We start from the raw sequence: 27,941 nt of genomic DNA, 5'->3' as shown, positions 1-27,941 counted from the left end.
CTTTGAATCTTGACCGTCCGAACAAATATTTCGCAAGCCGAGGATCTGAAACGTCCATTTATATATTTTTCTGTTGCAGAGTTAAAAAGAAGGACAATATATAGTGCTTATCTCGAAAACAAATCTGAGCCGTGGAATTAGTAACGCGTCGAGATCAGACGGTACACGTCATCCGAATTTTATTTGGAATATGTTTTCTTTATAACTGAAAAAACCTTACTCTCGCGAAACCAGACGAAACCCTAGCTCTCCCGTTTCTCCCGGTTAATTAAAAAAAAAAAAAGCACTTTTTTTTTTTAATTTCCGCTGAATTGAACAAATTACTTTTGGGAATTTTCGATTGTTTGATTTAGGGATCCGATTCGCAGTCCGATTTACCGAAACCCTAATTTTGATTTTGTGATTGTGGGAGACTTATAAAGGTTCCTTAAGAGACTCCGATTTCGTCTGATAAAGTGATGCAGGTAGGCATGCAAATTTCTCTCCTTTTTTTTTTTTTTTTTGCTTGATTTCTGAGAAAAATTGTGTGGATTTCAATGCAAAGTTTTGTTCTTTTTCTTTCCCCGAGTGTGATTTGATCTGTTTGGTAACTTGTGTGTTTTTTTAATCATATTCTGGGTACTTTTTGTGATTCTGGGTTAGGTTTTTGGTGTTACAGATCTGAACAATGTTTCTTTGCGTGTATGATGGAATTTGAGACCTGGTGGCTTTTGATTCTGGGTTTTGGTTCGAGGTGGCTTTCATGGAAAATAGACTAGGTAACTCTAATGGAGTGGGAATTTCGAAGAAATCCAGGTCCTTAGATCTTAAGACGCTCTATAAGTCTAGCATTTCCAAGGATTCAGTGAATAAGAGCTTTAAAAGGAAGAATAGGTCTGGGGATGATGCTGATCGGTTGAAGCAGGACAAGAAGAGTAGGAAAGTTGTTTCTTTAAGTAGCTTTAAGAAAGTTGATACCGGAAACGACAACATTCTGGACAAGGCGTTCAATGGCACCACCGTATTGCACAGTTTGGAGGACTCCAAGATGGGTTTGGACGAGAAATTGTGTGACACTAGTGGGCTTCAAGGGATTTCTGTTGGTTTGGCAGGTAGTACGATTTATGTTCCTAGACGCAGGAGAGATTTTGTTGGGAGGAGTAGGTTTGAGAATGGCCTAGTACACAAGTCTGCAGGGGAATCTGATAGTCAGGAGGAGCTGGTTGATAATAATATCCCTAAGGAGATTGGTGAAGAATCTAGTGCTCAGCATCAACTCTCTAATGTTGAAGAGAAAGACTTTGACAAAGAAATTAAAGAATCTAATCCAGCAGCTCAGTTGCAGTTGGAAAATGGGGATTCTAATCAGACTCCAGTGAAAGATGATCAGTTGGTTGTTGTTAAACAAAGAAATAGTAATAGCAGAAAAAGGAAGTCCTCAACATCAAACAGACGCGTGGGAAAAGAGGCCAAGTCTTCTCCAGGTGATATTTCGGGCAGAATATCCAAGGTATCACCACGAGAAGACGATGAGGAGAATCTTGAAGCTAATGCAGCAAGAATGCTGTCTTCGCGGTTTGATCCAAACTGCACTCAGTTTCCTTCAAATTCTGTTACTCCTGGTTCACCATCTGCCAGTAGATTGCATCCATCAACTTCTGGTAAAACTTCAGTTCATCCTCGGTCTGAGTTGCTTAGTTCCAAATGTATCTCAGATGACACTGATGATAGAATGTTGCGACCAAGGAGAAAGCATGATGAAAAGGGTAAAGTTCGGAAAAGGCGCCACTTTTATGAAGTATTGTTTTCAGATGTGGATTCAAACTGGTTGTTAAACAAAAAGATAAAAGTTTTCTGGCCTTTGGATGAGAGTTGGTATCATGGGTTTGTGGATGGTTTTGATGGGGACAAGAACCTGCATCATGTTAAATATGATGATCGTGATGAGGAGTGGATTAACTTACAAGGTGAACGATTCAAAATTCTGTTGTTCCCTACTGAAGTTCCTGGAAAAAATCAACAGAAAAGGCGTGGTTCAGGGTCCAAGTCTACTCTGAAAATAAAAGGGAATGATACATCCAGTAAAGATGAGAAGCAGAAAGGGAATCTAGAAGATGATAGTTGCATGGAATCAGAACCAATCATCACATGGTTAACTCGATCTAGGCATCGGGACAAATCTTCCACTGCTAAGGCTGTACAAAAACCGAAAAAATCGGAAGTAATGACAGCTAAGGAAACTGTGAAAATGGATGGGGATGCTGTTAGAGACGCTGCAGGACACACAGATAGATCTACTAGTTCTCCTGCATCATGTGAATCACTTGGACCAAGTAGGAACGAGTTGGAAAGCTCTGGTTTTCGTAATGGTAGCATATTTCCTATTGTCTACTGTAGGAGACGACTTCATACAGCAAAAAAAGGAATCTACAAGGGGTCAGCTGAGAATAATGTTGAGGTTTTGAAGCACCTTCATGTATTAAGAATTCCGGATCCTGATATTGAGTTTATGCCTATTGAAGATTCGGGGGATCTGGAACTTTATTGTCCATGGAATGACACAGAACAATTTGAGTTGTCCCTCAGCCAACAGGTTGTGTCCTTGATGAAGTACTCTCTTATGACGGATGTTGACTGGCTTTCACGTGTTAATCTTTCGCTTCGTCATGGTACACTTGTGACTTTGTGGCCAAGGGTTTGTTTGGAAATGATATTCCTAAATAACAAAGATGGTTTAGAATATCTTATTTTCGAAGGCTGCTTAATGGAAGTTGTTCAATTGATTTTCCGTATCTTGATGGTAGTAGATCATACTAATAAGGAAGGAGCACAAGCAACGGATGCTGACTTGCAGTTGCCAGTTTTCTCAATTGGTCTCCAAGTTTCTTGCATCCCTGGTTTCCAAAGGCAACTTGCTTTTCTATTCTACAGTTTCCATGAAGTGAAACATTCGAAGTGGTCATACTTGGAACAGAATGTCAGGAGGCATGCTTTGCTGGTTAAGCAAGTACCAATTTCAGAGTGTACACATGATAACGTGAAGGTCCTGCAGAAGGTAAAAAGAAACTTTAATGCATGATTCTGGTACATTGCTTCGTTGGTTTTTAGTTTATTTCTGTAATCTCATACCAACTCGTTTTTACATGTCTTGAACATATCAGGTCATGCGGAAGAGATCTAGGTGTGGAATCAGCTCAGGCCTTGTTTCTAGAGAATCGTCATCTGCTAAAGCCTGCCCCACAGCTGTTTGCTACAAGAAGCAAAATACGTCTCCATTTGAACTTCCTTTTACTGCTCGGCCACCTACACTCTTACTCAGTTTACACCTGAACATGATTAGAGAGCTGGGTCATGATTCAGCAGACTTCCTGGGATCAGAATGTGATTTGGTAACAAATGGAGGTAGTGATATGGCAGATTGTACAAATGAACATTCTGAACCCTCTCTCAAGAGTAAAGGCCAAAATGGTGAACCAATTATCACTTCGTCCAGAGGGAAAGAAGCGCAAGAGTCAAAAGACATTCATACTCCATCTCAGATGCAGTCGCTGGGGTCTGATTCTGAAAACTGGATGTCATTTAGTTCTTATGTTGGCAGACATAAGCATGAAACCAGGTCTAACGTTCCGGTGAATGGGATTAGTATTCAAGTTCCCATATCTGATCACTGTGAAGATGGTACTCCGCAGTCAAGTAACTTGGCCTTGAATATACAAGGTAGCATCTCAAGCCCCAAGGCCACTGCCCCAAGAAGTATGTGGCACCGAAGCAAAAGTTCTCTAAATGGCCATCTCTCACATGGTTGGTCGGATTCGAAGGAAGACTTTCTGCACACTAATTTGGCAAATGGACCTAAGAAACGACGTACCCAAGTGTCTTATTCATTGCCTTCGGGGGGTTCTGATTCTAAAAACAAAGGCTCCTTGCACAAGGGGCTACCGAACAAAAGAATTAGAAGGTCTGCTACTGATGTTTCCAGAGGTATTCAGAAAGATTTGGAGTCTAGTTTCTGTGATGCCAATGTGTTAGTCACTCTTGGTGACAGAGGCTGGAGAGAATATGGAGCTCAGATTGTCCTGGAACCTTTTGATAATAATGAATGGAGACTTGCGGTGAAAATGTCAGGGACAACGAAATACTCGCACAGGGCACATCAGTTTCTGCAACCTGGGTCGGTAAATAGGTTTACACATGCTATGATGTGGAAAGGTGGAAAAGATTGGATCTTGGAGTTCCCTGATAGGGGCCAGTGGTCTCTTTTTAAAGAGATGCATGAAGAGTGCTACAGTAGAAACAGTCGGGCTGCTTTAGTTAGAAATATTCCTATTCCTGGCATCCGCATGATAGAAAAGGAACATTTTGATGGAGCAGAGACTGAATTTATTCGCAGTTCTTCTAAATATTATCGGCAGATTGAAACTGATGTTGAGATGGCATTGAATCCTTCACGTGTTTTGTATGACATGGACAGCGATGATGAGCAGTGCCTTTTGAGAATTCGTGAGTGTTCGGAAGCTGAGAATAGTGGCTCTTGTGAGATCACTGAGGACATGTTTGAGAAGGCTATGGACATGTTTGAGAAGGCTTCATATGTAAAGCAGCGTGATCACTTTACATTAGTGGAAATTCAAGAATTGATGGCTGGAGTTGGATCCTTGGAAGCAATGCAAACATTATATGAGCTTTGGAGATTAAAGAGGCAGAGGAAGGGAATGCCATTAATCAGGCATCTTCAGGTATAATCTCTGATGCTTCCCCATCTTTTATCTATTTATTTTATTGTCCTTTTCTTTCATGTTTGACTTGGGATTTAAAAATCTGCATGGCTAGCTCTACATAGAACTTTTTGTGCTTGGGGTCACATGCAGAATTGCGGAGAGTATGGCTATGTCTTTATTACGTAGTGTGCTTTTCAGGAAATTTTATGACTCATTGGGTGTGGCAAAATGGAAGTCTACTAGGGGGAAAAGTGTGTCTTAGGTAGTTTGATTTCCAGTTTGTTTCGCGTGAAGAATTCTGGAAGTCCAAAATCGTAGTTACTCTGCTGCAATATTTTAATTGTGTCTAACATAAACACTTGTTTTAATTCAGCCACCTCTGTGGGAAAAATACCAACGAGAGCTCAAAGACTGGGAGTTGGTTATGAGCAAAGCAAACACACAAAATACCTGTGGGTTACAGAAGAAACAGTCACTTATTGAGAAGCCAGCGATGTTTGCTTTCTGTTTTAAGCCTCGAGGCTTGGAAGTCAAACACAGGGGAACGAAACACAGGTCACAGAAGAAACTCTCGGTTTATGCTCAACATAGTTCTGCTTTGGGAGATTATGATGTTTATAATTCGTCAGGTAACTCAGTTATACCTGCTTGATTTTCTATAAATCCTCTATCGACTCTGATATTTATATATGAAGTTTGTCTTTAATCAAACTTATCCATTTCTTTAGCAGGAAGAAGATCTCTTGGTTTTGCATCTGGAGATGGGAGGTTTTTATATTCAAATCAAAGCTCTGAGCACGTGAATGAATATCCTATGCATCCTGTATATCCGGGAACATATTCCCCCCGTGAACTAGGCATGGGATATTTCTCGAGCGGCGGAAATGGATATCATAGGAATCACCAAAACAAGTTGCAAAGAGTCAATGGGAAGAGGAACACTAGTGAACGATGGGATGCAGGCTATTCTGAATGGCCCAGTTCCAATCATCTCTGTTACTCCAACGGATCTCAGCGTCTTGATCTGGAAGAATTACAGAATAGTACAGACATTGATGAGTACAAACTGCGAGATGCTGCTGGTGCTGCAAGGCGTGCATGCGCTTTGGCAAAGCTCAAGCGAGAAAGAGCGGAGAATTTGCGGTACAAAGCAGATCTAGCGATCCAGAAAGCTGCAGCTGCTCTCATGTGTGCAGAGGCAGTTAAAGCTTCTTCTGTGGACCTAAGCAACAATGTGTTAGAAAGCTCAAGCGAAGGATGAATCGATAGATACCACTTCTGTTAGTGAGTGTGGGTTTTGTCACCTCTTGAGTAAAAGAAGAGAGAGAGGGATTCGACATGTCCTGTTCGTCATTCGTCACACGAGCTGGTCTTAACACAAATTAAAAACGACCCAGATGAGCTCTACTGTACAGAACTTGCCTCCCTCCGCTTTAAGTAAGCTATATTTTGATGCAGCAATAACACCGAACTGGACTCTGAAACTTTGATCTCATGTACCCATCCGGCTGGGAACGTTCTTAGTAGTTAAGAAGAGACAAAAATGAGGAGATGGTTAAAAGAAAAAAAAAAAAGAGAAAGAAAAAAAAAGAAAAGAGGAGATTTGTAAGTAATTTGGTTTATTAGCTTCTTTTGGTAGAGAGATTTAGTTTGAGCAAAATGATTCTTCTGCTGCAAGTATTTTGCGGTTCTCTTCTCATCCGTCTCTCTTTCTCTGCCTTATATTACTTCTTACTTAAGATCAATATGTTTGGAAAAATATGGAAATGACGCCAAATTGCAATACTTGCCATCCATTATAATCGTATAGTTTACAAGAAAATAGCTTACATTACAAGTTCCATTTGTCAATAATACTCGTTTCCAAAAAATTGTACAGTTTTATTTTTGTCAAGAATACATATATAACTGGTAAAAAATATTGGTGGGATAACTAAATGAGAGAGAGAGAAGGTGAGACAAATTTCAAAGGCGGGCATCTATGAGGCAGCAGTTTTGTCGGAGAATGTCTCATTCCTTTGCTGGCTTCAGCCATCTATTTTTGTCATCTCTTTGGTCCTGGACAAGCCCTGACAGAGCTTCTTTCTCTTCTTTCTACCTCCATTCTCTTTTTTCGGCTGCTTCCTCCTCTTATTTTCTTTTTGCAAGGTTTTTCTCTTCTCTCTTTGTAATATTTTTTAACGAGGTTTTCAGCATTTTAGAGCACAAGGGCTTCAAGCTTGAAATTTTATCCATGTTTCTCTCGCCTTTTTACATGACTTATTAGAATAACCTCAATGCTTTTGGCTTAAGATAGTGCTTTAGTTTTCTCAGGTAATGATGGCATTGCTCTTTGATAGGATTTCTCTCATTTGAGATATTGATTTTTTTTCTTGATGAGAGAGGCATTTCTCCAAGAATGGGGAGCAGAATTAAGGAAGACGAGCGAATCGAAAAGGCTATCCGGAGCCTATTGAAGCTTCCCGAGAACCGGAGGTGCATCAATTGCAATAGTCTGGTACAATATATTTTTTAGCTGAATTGTATTAACTTGTTGGGCAATGATCATATGCAAGCAGTCTTTTTGAAATAGCTCATATAAGTTAGCTATAAATTTGGTTGATATTTTCTTTAATCTCCTAATCAATGATCATCTTTAAGAGTGAGATTGAACAAAATATATAACATGCTTATCAAAAGTAAAGGTTCTATATTTCCTCTATAAGGCTCATTGTAGTTCTGTTCTTTATTTTAACGCCTAAAATCTTGCAGGGTCCACAATATGTCTGCTCAACTTTTTGGACTTTTGTCTGCATAAATTGCAGTGGAATCCAGTAAGTTTTTTGCTCTTGATTTCTCTATCAGTCCAACAGGAAAAGCCTGGAAGTTTGAAAGTGTTGTTCCAACCTTTTTTTTTTTTTTTTTTTTTTTTTTTTTTTTTTTTGTGTGTGTTTCCAGTCGAGAATTTACACATCGTGTGAAATCTGTATCGATGGCCAAGTTCACAGTAGAAGAAGTTGGTGCACTTCGTGCAGGAGGAAACGAGGTTTGATATTTTAACTGCTCATTTGTTTTAATCACTTATCTGCTGTGTTATATAACCCTTTGCTTGTTCATTGCAGCGAGCCAGACAAGTTTATTTTAACGAATGGGATACTCACCGTGATGGTTACCCCGATAGCAGGTTCGTGGACATTTATTAATCTCAGCTGAGTTAACACTAAGAGTAGCAAAACTAAAATTTAACCTCAAATTTCTTGCTTCTTGTTCAGTAATATTTTCAAGCTCCGAGATTTCATCAAGAATGTCTATGTGGACAAACGATACAGTAGTGAGAGCAATGACTCAGGGCAGAGATCGGTAAACTGCTTTTTAATATTACGTTTACGTTTACCTTTTTAATATATGCCAACTCATTTTGGGACAATATTATATGTTACAATGTTGCGGATGTTCCTCTTTACACATTTTTTCAGTTTCTCTTTTCTTGCAAATCTTTGGTGTATCCTCTCAGGCTGTCATAGAAGATTACAGGGGAAGTAAGATGGCCAGTGCAAATTCTCTTGGATCTAGAAGTCTACAATCTCTGGATAAATATGAAACTGAAAGATCTTGTGCTGTTGGGAGGAGTGGAAGTGAATCTCTCAAGTTTTATTTTGATGACAAGAACCATAAACAACAACATGTTACACATAATCCAAGGTCCAGAGGTTTACCAAAGAGTCCTATCCGCTTTGAGATTGTTGATGATAGGTTTAGAGATGATGGAAGTGTTAAGAGATATGATGCACGTAAGGACTCCAGAGGAAGCTCCAAATCTCTTGACCTCTCCAATAACAAAGACATGCCAAGGTTTCCTATTGTACGTCATACCAGCGAACTCTTAGGCGACAATGCTCCTCAGTTGCGCGTAGGCAATGTTGCAAAAGTTGAAAGAAAGAAGGATCCAGGGAATAATAAGGTAATTTACTAAATATGTCTCTTTGTCTGGTTCTGTATTGTGTTGTGTGTTTATACATACTGTTTACAATTAATGTGTGAACAAGTAGCATTTTTGCAGATGCCAGGATCATCTAAGAAATTGGAGAGTCCTAGAAATTTAATCGATGATGTACCAGTTTCAGAACCATCTGCTGATGAAAGCATTAGTAAGAGTTCAAGTGAGATTCCAGCATCCACTGAAAAGCCAGCTCCTAATTCTTTGGAGGCTTTGTTGTTTAGACTCTCTGTTCCTTCTGTTGTCCCTGGAACAAACAACTGTGAACAATGGAGCAGTAGTGATATTTCCTCTACTGTGTCTGTAGACAATTATCCGGCAGGGAACCTTGGGACACAGACAACGCCAAGAACACCAGACAGTGTCACCTCTTTTGTCGCATCACCTACAATTGCGCATGCTCATGCTGGTTCTTCGGCTCCAGTGTTACCTGTTGCTGCTGATAACTTAACTACACAAGAGACGGTTACACCATGTGTAGCTACAAATAACCAGGTTGGTATCTGCAGTAGTTTTTCAAAGTTTTCTTGAATTCAGGAGTTTAAGATGCATTGGTTGAATGAAGCCAACCCGGATCATAAACAGAGTTTTGAAAAGAATCAATTGTTTCCATAAAACTTGTTTTTTTTCCCCACGTCCTAACGCTTTGCAAACACATGTTGGATTTATATCACCTAAGGAACAACCAGATACCTCTACGGAACAATCGACAGTACTGGCTATCACAAATTATGCTCATGAAGTTGGATATGAGCAACATCATCAAAATGAGACACATTCTAGCGTAAGAAAGGCGCTTCCTGAGGTAACATAAACCTTTCTTTTTATTAGAGAAATTTGGACACACCTCTGGGAATCTCCAATCATAAGAATCTAACCATTGGCAGGACCTTTTCACTGGAGGCTTCTCATTTGCCCCCCAGCAGCAAATTCATGGTCAACATCATGGCATGGGATATGGCATGCAATATTATCAATATCCTACGGTATAGTTTCCATTTGCACAATATATAGTTTGGTTTGATAGTTACAACATCTGGTTTTATGCTGATACAGTAAAACCTCTATAAATTAATACTCTATAAATTAATAAACACTATAAATTAATAAATTTTGCTGGTCCCAAGTCGGGCCAGTGTAAAAATTAACAATATATAAGATAATAAGATAATAATTTTTTCGAAATCTCCTTATAAAATATGGTCCCAATAATATCATAAATTAATAATTATGTAAATTTATATATATATATATATATTGATATAATAGTGTATGTTTCTCCTAAAGCTCAATTCTATAGAACAATTGTAATGTTGTATTTTCAACCTATAATAATATCTCTAAAATATTTTATAACATGTCATACAAATAATTAAAATTTAAAGTTTTAATTTTTAGATATGCATCATTTACAATTTGATAATTTGACAGATTATTAAAATAGGAGAATTGATATTATTATTCATAGATTTGAATTTATGTGTCTCATGTGTATAAGTCAATTTGTCTATAATATTTGTAATTTATTGTAAATAGTGCTTTCGAAATATTACAAGTTCAATTCCTAAACCATAAAATTTATAACATCCGAAAGTTTAATCTTATTTTGCTATAGTTGTTCCAATTCATAATTTTTTAAAAAATAAACAATTAAAAATATATCTATAAATTAATAATTATTAATTTACACTATAAAATAATAATTATTAATTTATAGATAAATTAATATCACTATAAATTAATAAAATGTCTTAGTCCCAACATTATTAATTTATAGAGGTTTTATTGTATATCCTTTTCTTGGTAGGCTGTGGGCGCCTTAACATATACAGCAAAACCAGCAAATCCCTTTGATCTTAGCTATGATGATACAGCTCCAAACCAAACACCACAAGTATGAAAATCTGAAGTTAAAACTTTAGTTACTATATTTGATGAAAATGTAAAATCTCGGTTCCTTTATCTTTAATCTATCTTTTGCAGTTTCCTTCTATGGCATATGTGCAAGGAGGAGGCCTACCTCACGTGTCAGCTCCAATAGGGTATTCAGATACTTCAAGTCCAGCTGCAGATTCCATTGGACTGATGACCTCTCAGTCACCTTTTCATACAACCGCTATATCCCCAAACTCTCCAGCTCTTGCATCCAATTATTCCCCTGGTAAGATGAAATTTCTGTAATATGACAGTTTTTATTTATTGCCTTATTGGTTGGACTCAATTCTAAGAGTTTGGTCTTGGTAAAATAGGTGCACTAATGGGGCAGCAGTCACATGTGAACATGTCCCCATCTTTCAGGTACATTACTCAGACTCTGACTCTTTTTAGTGTTCTTTGAATGGATTCTATGGTTATTGAAACTAAAACTGATTTTGGTATGCAATGCAAAAGGCAAGAGATTAATGACCTCGGTACTGAAGGAAACGCGTTCAACCCCGCACATACATTTTATCAGGCAAACAATGGATATCCTTCTGTAAACCCAAATGCTTATATTTCCAAAGGAAATCCCTTTGAATGAGATATATAACCTTTACAAATTTGACTACTAAGCATGATGAAACAGAGGTTTTAATCATCTAGCTATTGCTTATTGATTTTTTTTTTTTTGGTATGCTGCTATTGCTTATTGATCGAATGTGTACATTGATATGGAAAGATATTTACTTGTAACCAAAAAGATTATAAATCTATGTAATTTATTTAAATGGCCATGGACAATCTTAATAGTGTGTGTGCACATACATGTAAGTTGTAAACCAAAAAAAGAAAAGAAAAGAAAACAAATATTCAACAAAATAATAATTTTATAATAAAAAAATTACTAAACCATAACATCACAAACTTCATTTATTACTGATATTTAATTATTCGTATTAAACATGTTTTGAAAAATAGTTATGAAACTATGAAAGTATGGATTTTGTTGGTTATGTAGTACAGTATATTTTACAATTCAACAAATACTAAAAATAAGTAAATAGTAAAGTAACTAGAGTCGTCGATAAAACCAAACTGGTGCGAGTCTGGTTTACTACAGAACACAGTGTAGAGTAGACCCGTGTTTTCGAAACGGACAATGATTAAAAAAATATATATATATATTTTTATTAGGAAATTTCCAACTCTTTAAACGTTTTTAGACTTGTACCCTTCGATTTCGTTGAAATTTTGCTAAAGGATACTGTGAATTTTTTCTGTCTTCTACGGACAACGAAAAAATATATCTATTTTTAATTTTGTCGTCTGAATCCTGTGTGACACCACGACGACGCCGTTAACCGCCGTCGCTGTGTCTCTCTTTCTCTCTCACTCTGTCCATAGATCTGAGCTTTTTGTTTCATTACTTTTTGGATCGCTACCATCCAAATCTGAAGAATTCCCAAGGTTTAGCTCAATTCCGGGTACGTACGTATTTGAATTTCCGATTAATTGAATTTTTCTCGATTAGACCCTTTTAAAGCTTCTTGCTTTTTTTTGTTTGTTTGTTTTTCCTTCAGATCAGATTTCAAGCTTTCCTTATTTATTTACTTTACTACCATTCTTGATACATCCGCCTTTGTTTTGTAAGGTCTGTATGATCTAAACAAGAAAGAAAGAAAAAATCTTGCTTTGGGGATAGTTATTGTTGTCTTCTAACACTAAGTTGTGTAGTTACTTCCACCAAGTCTGTTTGATTTTGGTTGGATAACTGTTGTTTTGTGTCAGTGTTGTTACTTCGTTTTCTTTAAATTGTGCCAATTGCTGATTTGTAGGTTTTGGCAACATACTCTGAAACTCTAGTTTGTTGAGGAAGGTTTAGGATTTGATCTCTCAAAAGCATGGTTGCTCCTGTGCCTCCAGGGGCACCTAGACCCAACAACCAGCAGTATCCCGGGCCGCCTAATTTCTACCCTGGTTCACAAGGGAACTCAAATGCTTTAGCTGACAATATGCAGAACTTGAGCTTGAATCGGCCACCTCCCATGATGCCTGGCTCAGGTCCTAGACCACCTCCTCCCTTTGGTCAGGCACCACAATCTTTCCCTCAACATTCCCCTGCTTATGGAGTTCCGCAACGTGGACCTTCACCTATGTCCCGGCCTGGACCTCCTGCTGGGCTGGCAAGACCTGGCGCTCCCCCTCCGGTATCACAACCAGCTGGATTTCTGTCAAATGTACCCTTGAACAGACCTACTGGTCCACCTTCTAGTCAGCCACCATTTGGCTCTAGACCGTCAATGCCTGGAGGACCAGTGGCACAGCCTGTTGCCTCTTCTAGTGGGTTTCCAGCTTTTGGTCCATCGGGTAATGTAGCTGCAGGTCCTCCTCCAGGAGCTCGCCCAATAGCATTTGGTTCACCTCCACCTGTCGGATCCGGCATGTCTATGCCTCCCTCGGGCATGCTTGGTGGTCCAGTCAGTAATGGGCATCAAATGGCTGGTTCAGGGGAGTTTCCGAGGGGAACCCAGTTTCCCGGTGGTGCTGTTACAACTCCACAGACACCCTATGCGCAGCCTCCTTCAGGACCTTTCCCTCGGACTGCACCTTCAATGCCGCCACCAGCAACCTTTCCTGGAGCCCCTCATGGCAGACCAGCGGTATCAGGCTTGCCTTATGGTCCACCATCAGCGCAGGTATGTCCAGATACAGTTATGGTATATGTTCTTGTCATGTAACTTTTGTGGTATCTATATACGGAATGATGAAAACATGTGCTACTGTGAGGTAATCACCAATTAATGTAGATGTGTATCTAAATTCATTCACACAGGAACCATACTAGTCGACTGAACTTTGTAATATTTTGACCGTGAAAATTTTGAATTGGCATTGTTAGGATTCTGTCTTGTGATCAGTTGAACAACAACTTATGTAGTGCTTTAGCTTGTGGCTCTCTGTTTCATTGTTAAGCAAAATCTTTTCACTCCTTTGTGTGGCAGATTCTGATGCTCCTCAAATTTGAATGTTGGTAGGTTGCCCCACCACCTCTAGGTTTTCCTGGCCCAATGCAACCACCAAGATATGGAATGGGTCCTTTGCCAAATCAGTCGATGACCAACATACCCACTGCCATGGGCCAACCTGGTGCCGCTGCTCCTGGTGGACCCGCAAGAATTGATCCTAATCAAATCCCAAGGCCAGGTTCAAGCTCCAGCCCAACTGTGTTTGAAACGCGTCAGAGTAATCAGGCTAATCCTCCCCCGGTGTGTATACCTGATCAAATTTCAATTTGGACATTAGTCTAAGATGTCATATCTTTTGTATGTGTGATTTTGTCTAACTGCCATATCTTTTCCCTGAATTTCTCTTCTATTTTTGAAGCCTGCTACTAGTGATTATGTTGTTCGAGACACCGGAAATTGTAGTCCACGTTACATGAGGTGCACGATCAATCAGGTAACAATGAAGCATATACTATTTGATGGTGGGATGTGTTACAGTTTAATATTTTCTCATTTTCTTCTTTAATTCTTAGGAACTTGATACCTTTCTTTTTTCCCTTTCTCGCAATAGATCCCATGTACAGTTGATCTTCTCTCTACATCTGGAATGCAACTGGCGTTGATGGTCCAACCGCTGGCGCAATCTCATCCATCTGAAGAGCCTATACAAGTGAGCCTTCTTTCACCAAAGAAAGCATGTGATCATTCGGTTTCTATGCTATTCGTATTAGTATTTGCATTACCCCTTGTTCTTATTTATTGCATGTACCTGTATATTTGGAGTTCTTTGTGAAGCATATAAATTTTTGTTTTGAAATATAAGTTTTCATTTTACATCTTCAAAAGAAGCAATTCCTGGTAACATTGATCTATACTATGGTTCAGGTTGTCGACTTTGGTGAGGGTGGACCTGTACGATGTTCACGCTGTAAGGGTTACATAAATCCTTTCATGAAGTTCATTGACCAAGGAAGGAAGTTCATCTGTAATTTCTGTGGTAAATGTTACTGTTTTCAGTTATGCAAGCCACATAAGCCTAAGTTATAGCTATGTAACTGCAATAGTATGTATCAAGTTTTGAAGTAATTGAGTATTCTAAGCTAAAAGCGTAGACTAGCATTTTTTGCTTTACCTTCCTGGATTGAAAGATTTCTTCTTCCACTCTGGATTCAACTCATTGTGGAAGATGACAACATGATTTTGTTTAAGAGATACTTATACATTGTTATTTTAATATTCTTGTGGGAGTCAAATGATGTGGTGGGCTTTGTGATCCGTTTCCTCATCAAGTTTCTTTTGCACAGGATACACTGATGAGACTCCCCGTGACTATCACTGTAATCTGGGTCCAGATGGTAGACGTAGGGATGTTGATGAAAGACCTGAGCTGTGTAGGGGAACCGTTGAGTTTGTTGCTACAAAAGAATACATGGTCAGTATGTGAAACTTTCTTGTTTGTAAAATTGTTTGGTTTTACTTCAAAAGATGTCAATTTGTTTTATGCCGTCTGGAATCTACCATTGTATTAGATGAAATGTTCTGTCCTCTGATTTTGTGTTTTCCCGAAAAATGATAACCCATTACTATGGTGGAAAATAGTTTTCTCTATACATGATGTACTGTTGATCTAGCGAAGCACCACCCAAATTATATTGATATTAGCATTCTTTTGGTAGAAGTTGATGATCAGACATGTTGGGAATGAATGGAAACTAAGATCATTATCTTTTTGAATAGGTACGGGATCCAATGCCAGCAGTGTATTTTTTCCTCATTGATGTCTCAATGAATGCTATACAAACAGGTGCTACTGCAGCTGCTTGCAATGCAATTCAGCAAGTACTTTCAGACCTTCCTGTAAGTTGTGTCACCATTTCCAACATTCCAAAAACAGTCAAATGATATCTACTCTGTTCTGAATATTTATTTGGTTATATGTGTATGAAGTCTTTACTACTTTGGTTGTAGTATCGGAAATTAAGTAACAGCCCCTGTTCAAACGTTTTGGGTTTTTTAGTGATGATTTGTAACTTGCAATACGCCTTTTGCATACTAAGGTGTTCATACCTTAATCATTTAGACGGTAGCTTCTGCTGCATATCTGTTAGCGTGTGTCCTTATTTATAGTGAGACTGTGAACTGTCGTTAGGGTATGGTTATGTTACCAGTGATTTTATAATTCTTATTTAGCGTTAGTCATTAAAAAATAAAAAAATCTCTGTATGCGTTTGCAGGAAGGTCCTAGGACATTTGTTGGAATTGCTACATTTGACTCAACAATCCACTTCTATAATTTGAAACGTGCACTGCAACAGGTGATTTGTTTGCCTGGTCTTTTCCTTCTTTTGTAATTGTTGGGTGGAAAAAAGAGAGATCTGTTCTCTCAGGATCGTAACTAAATGGTCATCTTCTGGGTCACTGGGCTACAGACTCAGCAGTCGTATTGTGTATGTGTTGCTTTACTTGAAGTTATTGCATTGGCACGGTAAATTCTATATATTATTTTGTGATGCCATAAAGTCATTTCCAATTAAGAGTCGTTTCCTGCATCCCTGTGATGCTATGATATCCGGAATGGGTGCTGTCTCTTTCTCTTCCTGAAGTCTTGGTGAAGTTCAACTGATTACTGCCACCTGTGAATTGATTTCCTCCCCTTTCGTGCAGCCATTGATGCTCATTGTCCCTGATGTGCAAGATGTCTATACACCTTTAGAAACAGATGTCATTGTTCAGCTATCTGAGGTCAGTTATCTAGTTGAGCACACCCTGATTAGTTTTATTCTTGTTTTTCAATGTGTCGTATATGCTGGCTACTATTCTTAAGATTGGTTATTATAATTTCGTCCCATACTTTTGTATTTATTGTATTTTGTTGGAATTCAGTGCCGTCAACACCTGGAGCTTTTGCTGGATAGTATCCCAACAATGTTTCAGGAAAGTAAAACTCCTGAATCTGCTTTTGGTGCAGCAGTTAAGGTATGGAATCACTGAAGATGCCTATGCTTAACCTGAATGTCTGATTGGTAGTACAAGTAGAAATTTGATAAATTTGATGGCCACCATGATTTTATGAATTCGTTGCTTAGTAAGCATTAGACCCTTGTCAACTAGTTTAGAGGTTTCAATCATCATTGCATGGCGTAAAAAGATAAAAATTTATAATCTGATTAGGTTGATTGGCCGATTTTGCCAAGCTTGCATGTTTTTTTTTTGGTGCTGAGATCATCTGTAATGAACCATTGCCCCTTTTTTTGGAAAAAAAGTGCGGAAGATAATATCTACTAGTCTCCGCATGTGTTTTGACTTCATGTCTGACAACTCCATTTCTGTAGGCTGCTTTCTTGGCGATGAAGAGTAAAGGAGGGAAGCTTATGGTATTTCAATCAAGTATGATAATCACTCTATTTGGTTATTTTATATTAGGGTATATTGATGCATGTGCTTCCAATCACTTAGAATCCATCTATGCACACTGAAAATCATATATTTATTATAAGCACCAACGCTCACTATTTATAATACATCTTACTGCTCAGTACCTCTATGACTTAACTGATATGGTGACAATCTTCCCCATAGTTTTGTGTTCTGTTGGTGTTGGAGCACTTTCTTCCAGAGAGGCCGAAGGGAGAGCTAACATGTCTGCTGGTGAAAAGGTAAACATATTTTTTTCCGTTTCAGAGAATGTAGTGGTTCATTGCAAAATATTGAATAGTCATATAATTTTGATACCAGGAGGCCCATAAATTACTACAACCAGCAGACAAAACTCTAAAGACCATGGCTATTGAACTTGCTGAGTACCAGGTATACCAATAGACGAATTTAACTAATAATGTTTCCGCCTGCTTATCAAGAATCTACAATGTATCATTCTGTCTTAATAGCAATAATTTTTCCCTATCTAAGCCATTTATAAATGTCTCAGGTCTGTGTAGATATATTTGTCACAACTCAGGCCTATGTTGACATGGCTTCAATATCCGTCATTCCAAAAACTACTGGAGGACAGGTGATTCCAAAGTTCCTTATCCTTTCTGATTGTCTACAAGTTCTGTTTTAGTTTTTCTTGAATGTTGGTTGTAACTATCACAGTTGAATAGAGACTCAAATTCGTGTTAAGAGAATCTTACTTGTCTCTGTCAGTTGAATGCATTTTTCCTATAGAAGCCCATGCCTTAATTATTTCCGTAGCAACTTTACAATCCTAATTGACAATAGTCTGTGAAAGAATTGCTTACTTGATGCATCATTAATGGTCCTTTTGTTCATGGATATTGAGCTTGATGTCTAGGTTTCGCCGAACTTAAACTTTCCATTGTAAACTTTTTTTCCCAGGTGTATTGTTATTACCCTTTCTCAGCTCTCTCAGATCCTCCCAAGCTTTACAATGATCTTAAATGGAATATAACTAGGCCACAGGGTTTTGAGGCTGTCATGCGAGTCAGATGCAGCCAGGTATGTTTTTGCGGTGGAGAGTTCGCTTCATGCGTTACTCTGTTAACTCCAGCTTAAATAGCTTTCTGTAAACCACCGTTTCCGATTATTGTAGGGTATTCAAGTGCAAGAATACTTAGGGAATTTCTGCAAACGCATTCCAACTGACATTGATCTCCCAGCGGTGAGTGGATCCTCCTTGAATTTTCCTAATTAGTTTTAGATAATATTGTATATGTCTACTGATTTCGTGTCAATATCAATGAAAAAATATCTCTGTATGTGATCCTGTATGAAAGTTGTTATGATATATAAGTAACACAATATTTGCAAATAGGAAAACACAGTATTTTTCTACAAGTTTACAAGGAGATGCACTATGGTATATACTCCGTTTACTCTTTGATTGCCAATGCAGATTGACTGTGACAAAGCTGTAATGGTGACGTTAAAGCATGATGACAAACTACAAGACGGAGCTGAATGTGCTTTCCAGGTATATTTTGTATTCATGTACTTCACGAAAAAAGGTTGGTAGTCTGTCCCATTTCAAATGATGTTATTCTATGTTCGTTCCGTGTTTTTTCAGTGCGCCCTTCTGTATACTACCATATTTGGAGAAAGAAGAATCAGGGTTACCACATTATCACTCTCTTGTACGAACATGCTCAGTAATTTGTTTCGCGCAGCTGACCTAGATTCTCAATTTGCTTGTATGCTGAAACAAGGTAGGCTACTGTTTCGGTACTGATTATACTGTTATTCGTGTTATGATTACGTACCAATATCTGTGTTGTTATCTTTTATGCAGCGGCAAATGAAATTCCTTCGAAGGCGCTTCCATTGGTAAAGGAGCAAGCAACTAATAGTTGCATTAATGCACTCTATGCCTACCGTAAATTTTGTGCTACAGTGACGTCAACTGGACAACTTATTCTTCCGGAGGCGCTCAAGCTTTTTCCATTATATACTCTTGGTATTTCCTAGTTCCTTTTTTTTTTCTACTTTAAGTTATTTTTGCACAACTTCTGGTTCTCTTTTGCAACGCAAATTGGTTTACTTTCCTTGTCTTGAATTAGAAGTGAATATTTATTGTGTTTTCACCTGCTATGTGTGCTTACTTTTAAGAGATATTAAGTGACAGTTGTTATCGTTTTCTGCTAACTTTTTGGTAATTACATGTGGCCGCAGTGAAGATATACCTTAACTTCTTTAGATGTATGGAAATATGTTCTGTGTGAATTACAAGTACTGATTGTCTTACTCGCTATCTCTTTTTGTTTCTCTTGTATCTCCTGAGTATGAAATGCAACATACCGCATAGGGCTTGTCAGGATCGTATAGCTTCTGTTGACATGAGTAATAGAAAATGAATTTTGATTTTGATGTTATTTCCTTTTACATGGGCCTTCCTTCAGCATTGACCAAAAGTGTGGGTTTAAGGACGGATGGGAGAGTTGATGATCGATCATTCTGGATCAACTATGTATCTTCCCTTTCTACTCCGTTGGCAATCCCATTGGTTTATCCCAGGATGATTTCTGTTCATGACCTTGATGTGAAGGTATGATTGGGCTACTTTTCGTTAACAGATCTCTCTAAAGACGTGATATATATGCAGCTTGTTAAAGTTTTGATCATTCATGCTTTTTAATATTATCAGGACAATGAAGGAGCGGTCCTTCCTCCTCCAATCCCATTGTCAAGTGAACACATTAGCAATGAGGGAGTCTATTTTCTTGAGAATGGTGAAGATGGTCTACTATATGTTGGCGAATCTGTGGACTCTGATATTCTGCAGAAACTTTTTGATGTTCCTTCAGCTGCTGAAATTCCTAACCAGGTAATCTCAATTTATCTTCGTTAGCACATGAATTTGTAGGATGATTAAGTTGCAAAGATATATAGCATTTATACTACTTTGTTGCATGATACAGTTGTGACTTTTGTGATCGTTTCATCATACCAATTACACTATTGGCATTAACGAAGAAATCTCTTTTCTGCCGTTTTCGAAGCCTACTAAGCAATGATAACTTTTCATTACAGTATGTGCTGCAGCAGTATGAGAATCAGTTATCAAAGAAGTTTAATGATGCGGTGAATGAAATAAGGAGGCAAAGATGTTCTTACTTAAGGTATCTAGCAAAATTCTCAGTATGCGTCTTTTTGTCTCCTAACTAGATATTTTTCAGCCTAATACTTCCGTTTTTTTGTTTTATTTACACAGAATAAAATTGTGCAAGAAGGGAGATCCATCAGGTGAGTAATTCTGGACGGATTTCAGTTTTCAAAGACTCTTAGCATTAACTACAAAGGCTACATGTTATTTATCTTTTCCTGTTTGTGAAATGATCAGTCTTACACTAATAGTAACAGCATAGCTCCTGTCTGCACCTAGTACCAATGTGTAGTTACTTAACATAATATTTTTAGTTATCTAGAATATGAATATTGCTTACTAATTGGTAGTGTTGATATCATGAAAACTTGTAGATGCTGATATGGTCTTCTGATTTTTGGAACTATTCAGGAATGTTGTTTCTCTCGTATATGGTAGAGGACAGGACAGCAAGCGGCCCGTCGTATGTGGAGTTCCTTGTGCAAGTCCATCGCCAAATCCAACTCAAAATGAACTGATCCTCTGATTTCTAGGAGTCCGTTACAAAAGTTTCTCTTAATGTCATCTCCTCCGATCTCTGTCATGTTCTGAATTTACGGTAGAGAAGTATAGCAGAAGGGGAAAAGGACTTCGTTCTGATGGCTGCTTGAGAAGTTTTCTTCTTTGGTTGAAAGGGAAAAGAGAGCATAGACTACTTCAAGTTGAGAAGATTCACTTCATTTAAAAGGTGTACTTAGAATAGTCTCCACTCTTTTTCCCCCTATAAAGATACAAAAGAGTCTTTTTAGCTTTTAGCTAATGCATTTTGTATGGTTACTTACTTTTTCATGTGTTTTTTGAGTTCGAACTAAAAATTTCCTTTCAAATATTTGTCTTTTGTTGGATGTTGCCGAAGGGACAAATAAAACTTTTCGATGTATAATGCAGTGTAAAATATGAAATAATTGTTATTTTCTTTATCATTGCAAACATTTTTTTAGTTAGGATTATGGTTTTAAGGTTTTAGTTATTTCGTGAGCAGCCGTTGAAGCAAATGTTATGCAACAATGGTATGTACTTTTGTTCGTTGTATACAAATGCAATCTTCAATGGAACATAATATCGAATTCAAGACGTAAAAGATAGAATGGAACTAGACATTCGATGTTCACCTTATATTCTCAAATCAAACTTGGCTTCTTTTCATAAGCCCGAAAACGCTGACAAAATTATTAATTTTATATATCATTATTATGTGTGGGAGGTGGTGGTAATAATGATATTCATATATATTTAAAAACGAATTAGAAAATATATAAATGATCGTTTTCTCGCAGAGCATCAATTTGTTCAACATGTGCACCGTCGGCCATGGCAATCGTGCTTCCTCGTTTCCCCAACTTCTTCTCTGAATCCACCAATAAACTGAGTTTATATATATGACAACATGGGAATTGGACGGTCACTTTTTTTTGAAGTTAATTCTCTCACATGACTGATATATGTAAACATCAAACTATCAAGAGAAGTAACATAAGTAGTAAAGGAGTGAAACTGACCAGCTAAGTCGAATAGAAGTTCAATAGAATCAGGCAAAATGATAAGTCTGCCGTTGGAATCAGCATTGTTGTTGTTATCTTGATTAGGAGGTTGTCCATGAATTATCACTCTTTTGGGAACTCCCTTACTTCGTCTCTCTTCTTCTGCAAACCAAATGACATTTTTTCTATGGAAACTCTATATACATATATAAAACCATATTTGAAAATCTACAAAAATTGTCTTCGTACTCTGTTCATTATCATCTCTTGAGACCGTAGCTATCTCTTCATTGTTACTTTGTGGTGTATCCTCTGTCTGAACTGTTTCCTGTCACCAAAGAATGATTGATTGGTTTCATCTCAAAACCAATTAAAAAACCATGACGAGAGGATTATACATTTGTTATACACTTGCATGGGCTAGCTTGATTAATTACAATTACGTTACGTATACCTGAACTTGAACCTGAGCATCGGCGTCAGCTAGTAAATCTCTAAGAAAAGGGATTTCTTTCTTTAACTCATCATTCAACCCCTTGAGATACTATAAAGAGAAAAAGCATTGATTATTCTAGACGTTGTATTATAATCATTGTATATGTTACTACTGTTTTGTGAATCTGAACTTACATTCATAAAATTGGTGATGATCATTTTGGCGTCGACGTCATTGTCAGACTGAACCATTTCTTTGAAGTTATGATGACCGATTCGGATAACTTGTGAAAGTCGTCGTGTCCTCACAGTGAAAGGCTGAGGAATGTTGAACACTACTCCAATCTCTCCTGCCATACTTCCGGGACCTAACTTCGTCAATACCTTCACCCACATTTATCAACCAATTCTTCATCATATCTTTCAAACACTTTACTTAAATTTACTGATATTTAGTTTTAGAGGTTTACCTGTTCACTCATACCCTTGGATGAAATTAAATCCTGTGATTCCAAATTTAGTTTAAATCAACTAAAGTCAAATATGTATATATTTTGAGTATGTATGTACGTAGAGGACAAAAATATCATACCACTCCTCCAGATACAATTATGTAGAAATCTGTTGGAATCTCATTCTGCAAGATTATCTCCATCTTCGGCGGAAAATACTCTGCTTTTATTTGCGAAACCTTCAACAGAACAAATTAATTAATGTCTTGTTTTACAAGGAATCAAAAAAGAAATGGAACTGTTAATAGATCACCAGCTGGACGATGAGGCCATCAGGGAATCCTTTAAAAAGATAAGCCTCCTCCATGACTGCGCGGAATAGATGTTGGTTAATGCTTGATCTGATAGCCTTAGGTAAGTCCTGAAGAACCTCTTCTTGCCTTAACTCCGCGGTCTTGAACTTGAGCTGCATATGTGCAAGCATCTGCTCTCTCATTGCATCTGGTAACCTGTTCTTGCTTGTGTACCGCAATATATGATTGATCGCGCTCCTCTGTCGTCCAACAAGAAGAAAGATTATTGCATATAACTCGCAGAAATAATTAGAGAGCTGATGTCCCTAAAGGTTTCAAAAATGTTTCTTGGGTTTCAAGCAACGAATGATTAATTACCATGGCAAATGTACGGTTAGCGCCATGGACAACAAGATTGGTCATAATACCGATGATGTAAGAAGTGAGGCCAATGTTGAAAAGCATGTAGAACATGTTAAATGTCTTCTCCCGGCTATTAACGGCATGCAAATCTCCGTAACCCACGGTAGTGAGTGTGACGATAGACCAGTACATTGAATAAGTGTAGCCTAACCATACACTTCTCTCCTTAAAATCCTCAACTTGTGATCCTATCCATGTATCAATAGGGTTTGGGTAATGGTAGGCTATCCAGTATAAAATGCAACCCGCCAAATGAATCCAAAATATCGTTACCTAACGTCAAATTAGCAATTGGTCAAATTCATATATATTTTGAAGATGAATTATAGCTAGAGATCGATATAATTATATACCCAATTTAGCAATTGTTGTTCAGTGGATTTGCTATATTGGTCAAATTCATAACCAAATTATTAACATCAGACCACCTTAGGTACTACTATACTACTGATAACTCAACTTAAAAAAATAAAAAATAAAAAACTTACACACAGAAGTTTAATGACTCTGATAATGAAGTAGTTGAAATGTGCGTCTTTCTCTAGTCTGTAACAAGAATTTATATGGAGAATATAATGCCCAAGTTATATATAATGATAGAAATATTGCAAGCTATATAGTAGGAAGCCATAGGAAGTAGTAGTATACTGTATACTACTAGTATATAAATAGAAGAAACCTTTTAAAGAGTTCGGTAACACGACGGAGACGCCAAAGGCGGAGCAAATTAAGGAAGCCGAAAGCTTGGCCTCGTCCGACGTTTCCGGTAATAGTTTTATAAATGAATTGAATCGGTAACGTTGATGCTACGTCCATCACAAAAGCCACGCTCTTCAAGTACCTAATGCACATATATATATATATATATCTTCATGCATATTAAGGATCTAACTAAATTATTTACTTTTGTTAAGTGTAGTTATAATTTTGTTACCGTTTGGCGATAAGCTTGTGATCGGTGACATTGAGGTAAGTAGTATTATCCAAGTAGGAAACGAAAAAAGTGAGGACGATATCAACGGCGAAGAAAAAGTCAACGACGAGATCAATGGTCATGAAAGCTCCTTCAGCTGCTTTCTCGAAAGCCAACTCGAACAACGATGCCCACGCTGAATATCCCACCAGTATTACCAAAAACAATTCCCACAATCTAGCCAACAAAAACATGTATATGGAGATATTACTAAATAAAACATTTAAATATGGACTAATTAATCAAGAAAAGTAATAATAATACGGTCATATATAGCATAGGAACCTGTAACGACGATCAAAGTGAAGAACGATGAAACGTTTAGAAGAAGGGTTATCGTCTTCGATGACGGTACCAAAGGCAGGCAAGAGACTGCTCGAAACTGACGTTATGTTCCTCACATCTTTGCTTGACCTTCTTCTGAACTGTAGTGCCGAAAACGGTGTTCTCGTTTCAGCAGTCGTTGATGTTGCCGTCGAAGACCTTCCTCTTCTCAACAACAACGGCAACGGTGATCTCGCCTCTGAAGTCGTCGTCGACATCTTCTGCTTTTCCTTCTTCTTCTTCTTTTCTCTCCTTCAAGCTCGCATAGTTGTCTCTTTCTCTTTAATTAATTATGAAGGAGGTGTGATGAAGATGATGAAGAAAGGTGGTGGTGAGCGAATGTGTTGACTTTTTTTTTTTTTTTTTAAATATGTTGTTACTCTCGGCACTGCTACAAAAACACTGTAACATAGTAACCATCTACTAGTAATAATTTTGTAGTTTTTTCAAGATTGCATTATTATGAATCTACCTTTTTTTAATGTATGATTCGCTTAATTCTTGAAAGTTTTATCTATAAATGTTAGTAGAAAACTTTTTGCCCCCTATTTACGTCTCCTGTGTACATATTTAAAGGTGACATCAGACTAGTAATGATAGTCGAGATCTACAATAAAGGGATAAGGTTCTTTTTTTTCTTCCTTAAGCTATACATATTTAAATATTGAAGTTGAAATATTGAGAATCCCAAAAGTCAAATCTTGACGTTTTTTTGTTGGTTGTTGTTATTAAATGAGACCTGACAGGATAGTAGTAGTGTTGAAAACATAACGAGCAAATACTAATAAACAATTGAATTACAGTAGGATATATCCCATACTTAAAGCATATATCAACATTTTTAAAAAAAATTATAATATAATAATAAAAATTATTGTTTAATTTTTTTTTAAAAATATTTTGTTTCACATAATATTTATTTTTAATTGTTATGTAAATCTATTAGTCTATTTGAATACTAAATATTTTAAAATATTATAGTATTTTATTTTTGACGTATTATTACTGTTTTATATTGTTTGTTTGTTGTATTTTCATCATTATTTTGTGAAATATAAAATAGTAATTTTAATATTATAATTGTGAACAAATAAAAAATATTAATTTATCATCTATATAAATTTAGTTTTGCCAACCCGCCAATGTGAAAATTAAAATACACATTTTCATACATTAAGTAATATATCTTCGTTTTAAAAAATTCAAATCACAACATATGCAGAAAATATGCATTTTATTAATTATAAGTATTATATAAAAATTCCAAAATTTTTGTAAATAAAATAAAATACAGGTGATAGGAGAATCATAATTTGAAATCCTAACAAAATCTTCGAATTTAGTTATTAAAAATAATTGTATTGTATACTTGGATATAAAGCATTAGTTATATATATATATATATATATTTAGTTTGTTTTGTTTAGTTAAATGATAATTGTGTTTGAATTGTCAATTATTAGAACAATAATAGGGGAAATAAATACATAAATATGTAATTAATAAGCTATTGTCGGATCGAGTCACAATTTTACCAATGATTTAATTGTTTTACAAAATTTTAGTTAAATTACCCTGATTTAATATGTCTAATATTCTTATATTAGTGATATTGACCAAATAATTAAAGGAAGATTTAACCCGTATTTCAAAACCGAATTAATAACATTTTATATTTATACTAACTAGATTTTAACCCGCGGTACACCGCGGGAAGATACATTTAAACTAAAATATGAAAATTATAAGCTGCATTTTTTTGTTAATTTTTGTTTAATTTATTTAGTGTTTAAAATTGTATAAGTGTATTTTGATAGTTAATATTAGGATTTAACCCGTAGTATACAGAGAAATAATTTACTTTTACATAATCATAATTTAATCAAGTTAATTAAATATGTCTAATATTTTAATATTGATAAATACTTTTAATGAATAATTTTGTACTACCAAAATAATGATATTTCAAATGTACATTAATACTAATCTAAACCCGTGAAGCTATATAACCCTGTAAATTTGAATGATAGACCAAAAATAAAATAAGAAGTATTGAACCGAGAGAAAAGTAAACAAAAAGAGGGGGAGAGACATTTATAAAGCATAAAAACTTTTAAAAAGTCAGCTATTTTAGACTGTTTTCCATCAGCAAAAGAACGTAGAGGTCACAATCTTATATTTCAGCTGTGGCATGAGATGATGGGAGGCATAGGAACTGCTCCAGATTTGGTGATCACTCTATGACATCTGGACATATTTCATCACAGTTGTATATGTGCAGCTGCCAAATGAGCATAACAAATAGGTGCATCTTTTTATGTTGCTGGTGATACTAACTTGAGAATAGGGGTCAACATTATTTATAGGTGGATATATTCAACTTATAGGTGGACATATTCAACTTAATCTCATTAATCACCACATTCAATTCTAAAATACTATAATTTTGTCCCAAATTTCTATATATAAAATCGTATAAAAACAAATTAATTAAAGCAAATTAATAACTATAAAATCGCATAATATATATATATGGGAATATGCCAAGTTTATATTATTAGATTAATTTTTGATTGATTATAAGTCATTAATTTTTTAATATGATTTTATATATAGAAATTCGGGACAAAATTATTGTATTTTAGAATTGAATGTGGTGATTAATTAGGAAGATAGAAAATCAAATGTAGCTGATTTATAGGCTCCTCATAAATTTATATTTAAAATCGATTATTGTAAAGAATTTGTAGAGAGATTTTAGGAGAATGAAATTTGGAAATTTTATTTCAGATTTAATAAGGAGATAAATTAGGAAATTTTTGTTTTTGTTAATGGAAAAGAGTTGAAATGATTTTTTTTGTTTAATAATTTTATTAAAGAAAATATTAAATTACAATGGCATGAGATGTAAATAATTCTCAACTTCAAGCCTTCTTTGCTAAAGTTGTTGTGAAAATAATAATATAGATGTTAATTCAAACCGTCAGGTTAATAACATGTCCCGCTATATAACAACAAACCGTCATATTAGTGGTTTAACCCGTGTTTCAAAACCGTCATATTAGTGGTTTTTGTTGTGTGTTGTGTTTTGTTTGTGAAGTTAATATCTATACATAAAAAATACTTGATGAGCAAGAAGTTTACGATACATAGTAATAAAAGAGATATTTTAGTATTTTTCTATTTGAGTTGATAACATTATCGCAGAATAATATTCAGTTTCTTAACATGGTATATATTATATTAAATATTTTCTTGATGCTAAACTTAAATATACCCGATTATTGAGTTTCTAAAGTTGGGTTCTCGTTTTTATGAACTTTATTAATGTTATAATAATTATTGCGATTGTAATCATTTGTTA

At 36.3% G+C, this 27,941-nt stretch overlaps 4 protein-coding genes across 15 annotated transcripts; 3 read left to right on the top strand and 1 right to left on the bottom strand.

Moving 5' to 3' along the window:
• Positions 1-171: 171 nt before the first annotated feature.
• Positions 172-6,396, top strand: LOC104727607 (uncharacterized). 4 transcript variants are annotated; one of them, XM_087473799.1, is made up of 5 exons: positions 172-464; positions 659-3,034; positions 3,141-4,715; positions 5,071-5,326; positions 5,426-6,396. In XM_087473799.1, the coding sequence occupies exons 2-5, from the start codon at positions 743-745 to the stop codon at positions 5,956-5,958; spliced, it is 4,656 nt and encodes a 1,551-aa protein (XP_087329925.1). In that variant the 5' UTR covers positions 172-464; positions 659-742; the 3' UTR covers positions 5,959-6,396. The 4 variants fall into 4 exon arrangements, with proteins under 4 accessions (XP_087329925.1, XP_087329928.1, XP_087329927.1 ...); XM_087473802.1 differs by having other exon boundaries at positions 218-464; positions 643-3,034; positions 5,429-6,396; XM_087473801.1 differs by having other exon boundaries at positions 219-464; positions 5,429-6,396.
• Positions 6,397-6,682: 286 nt separating this feature from the next.
• Positions 6,683-11,381, top strand: LOC104721566 (uncharacterized). 3 transcript variants are annotated; one of them, XM_087473803.1, is made up of 14 exons: positions 6,683-6,845; positions 7,002-7,194; positions 7,449-7,510; positions 7,635-7,722; positions 7,799-7,860; positions 7,949-8,036; positions 8,191-8,637; positions 8,737-9,168; positions 9,353-9,478; positions 9,561-9,659; positions 10,481-10,567; positions 10,657-10,834; positions 10,923-10,971; positions 11,065-11,381. In XM_087473803.1, exons 2-14 carry the CDS (start codon positions 7,096-7,098, stop codon positions 11,192-11,194), a joined length of 1,947 nt encoding a protein of 648 aa, XP_087329929.1. In that variant the 5' UTR covers positions 6,683-6,845; positions 7,002-7,095; the 3' UTR covers positions 11,195-11,381. The 3 variants fall into 3 exon arrangements, with proteins under 3 accessions (XP_087329929.1, XP_010437881.2, XP_087329930.1); XM_010439579.3 differs by having other exon boundaries at positions 6,708-6,845; positions 7,011-7,194; XM_087473804.1 differs by lacking the exon at positions 10,481-10,567 and having other exon boundaries at positions 6,708-6,845; positions 7,011-7,194.
• Positions 11,382-11,709: 328 nt separating this feature from the next.
• On the top strand, positions 11,710-21,119 carry LOC104721565 (protein transport protein SEC24 C). Of its 5 annotated transcripts, none has more exons than XM_087470799.1 (26): positions 11,797-12,077; positions 12,179-12,244; positions 12,429-13,289; positions 13,629-13,859; positions 13,978-14,052; positions 14,170-14,268; positions 14,484-14,595; positions 14,903-15,030; positions 15,336-15,455; positions 15,833-15,913; positions 16,263-16,340; positions 16,482-16,574; positions 16,931-16,985; positions 17,178-17,254; positions 17,334-17,405; positions 17,527-17,610; positions 17,937-18,056; positions 18,151-18,219; positions 18,454-18,531; positions 18,625-18,763; positions 18,847-19,011; positions 19,454-19,599; positions 19,699-19,878; positions 20,085-20,173; positions 20,266-20,297; positions 20,569-21,119. In XM_087470799.1, the coding sequence occupies exons 3-26, from the start codon at positions 12,495-12,497 to the stop codon at positions 20,673-20,675; spliced, it is 3,225 nt and encodes a 1,074-aa protein (XP_087326925.1). In that variant the 5' UTR covers positions 11,797-12,077; positions 12,179-12,244; positions 12,429-12,494; the 3' UTR covers positions 20,676-21,119. The 5 variants fall into 5 exon arrangements, 4 of the variants coding, with proteins under 4 accessions (XP_010437879.2, XP_087326925.1, XP_087326923.1 ...); XM_087470798.1 differs by having other exon boundaries at positions 11,805-12,077; positions 12,174-12,244; XM_010439577.2 differs by lacking the exon at positions 12,179-12,244 and having other exon boundaries at positions 11,710-12,077.
• A 122-nt stretch (positions 21,120-21,241) lies between these two features.
• LOC104721563 (potassium channel KAT3-like) lies at positions 21,242-24,991 on the bottom strand. 3 transcript variants are annotated; one of them, XR_015570288.1, is made up of 13 exons: positions 24,539-24,991; positions 24,215-24,430; positions 23,960-24,121; positions 23,769-23,826; positions 23,236-23,553; positions 22,878-23,117; positions 22,705-22,803; positions 22,583-22,615; positions 22,308-22,496; positions 22,132-22,221; positions 21,927-21,998; positions 21,696-21,839; positions 21,242-21,544 (listed from the first exon to the last, which is right to left on the bottom strand). XR_015570288.1 is itself a non-coding variant. In XM_087470800.1 (13 exons), exons 1-13 carry the CDS (start codon positions 24,793-24,795, stop codon positions 21,323-21,325), a joined length of 2,124 nt encoding a protein of 707 aa, XP_087326926.1. In that variant the 5' UTR covers positions 24,796-24,991; the 3' UTR covers positions 21,242-21,322. The 3 variants fall into 3 exon arrangements, 2 of the variants coding, with proteins under 2 accessions (XP_087326926.1, XP_010437876.1); XM_087470800.1 differs by having other exon boundaries at positions 21,242-21,561; positions 21,927-22,005; XM_010439574.2 differs by having other exon boundaries at positions 21,927-22,005.
• Between the last annotated feature and the right edge of the window lie 2,950 nt (positions 24,992-27,941).

This window comes from Camelina sativa, chromosome 11, assembly GCF_030686135.1.
Source record: "Camelina sativa cultivar CO46 ecotype springtype chromosome 11, ASM3068613v1".
NCBI lineage: Eukaryota > Viridiplantae > Streptophyta > Magnoliopsida > Brassicales > Brassicaceae > Camelina > Camelina sativa.
The sequence above is the reverse complement of the archived record's forward strand: the minus strand, read 5'-3'. Positions and strand labels throughout refer to the sequence as shown.

Excerpts from the sequence above, each read along its gene's own strand:
- LOC104727607 (XM_087473799.1), top strand. The coding sequence starts at position 743 with ATGGAAAATAGACTAGGTAACTCTAATGGAGTGGGAATTTCGAAGAAA. Across the intron at positions 3,035-3,140 it reads ACGTGAAGGTCCTGCAGAAG|GTCATGCGGAAGAGATCTAG; the intron begins GTAAAAAGAAAC and ends TGAACATATCAG. Across the intron at positions 5,327-5,425 it reads TGATGTTTATAATTCGTCAG|CAGGAAGAAGATCTCTTGGT; the intron begins GTAACTCAGTTA and ends CCATTTCTTTAG.
- LOC104721566 (XM_087473803.1), top strand. The coding sequence starts at position 7,096 with ATGGGGAGCAGAATTAAGGAAGACGAGCGAATCGAAAAGGCTATCCGG. Across the intron at positions 7,195-7,448 it reads GCATCAATTGCAATAGTCTG|GGTCCACAATATGTCTGCTC; the intron begins GTACAATATATT and ends AAAATCTTGCAG. Across the intron at positions 9,660-10,480 it reads AATATTATCAATATCCTACG|GCTGTGGGCGCCTTAACATA; the intron begins GTATAGTTTCCA and ends TTTTCTTGGTAG.
- LOC104721565 (XM_010439577.2), top strand. The coding sequence starts at position 12,495 with ATGGTTGCTCCTGTGCCTCCAGGGGCACCTAGACCCAACAACCAGCAG. Across the intron at positions 15,031-15,335 it reads TTGCTACAAAAGAATACATG|GTACGGGATCCAATGCCAGC; the intron begins GTCAGTATGTGA and ends CTTTTTGAATAG. Across the intron at positions 18,057-18,150 it reads TGCGAGTCAGATGCAGCCAG|GGTATTCAAGTGCAAGAATA; the intron begins GTATGTTTTTGC and ends CGATTATTGTAG.
- LOC104721563 (XM_087470800.1), bottom strand. The coding sequence starts at position 24,795 with ATGTCGACGACGACTTCAGAGGCGAGATCACCGTTGCCGTTGTTGTTG. Across the intron at positions 23,554-23,768 it reads GAGTCATTAAACTTCTGTGT|GTAACGATATTTTGGATTCA; the intron begins GTAAGTTTTTTA and ends ATTTGACGTTAG. Across the intron at positions 22,616-22,704 it reads TAATTGTATCTGGAGGAGTG|GATTTAATTTCATCCAAGGG; the intron begins GTATGATATTTT and ends TTGGAATCACAG.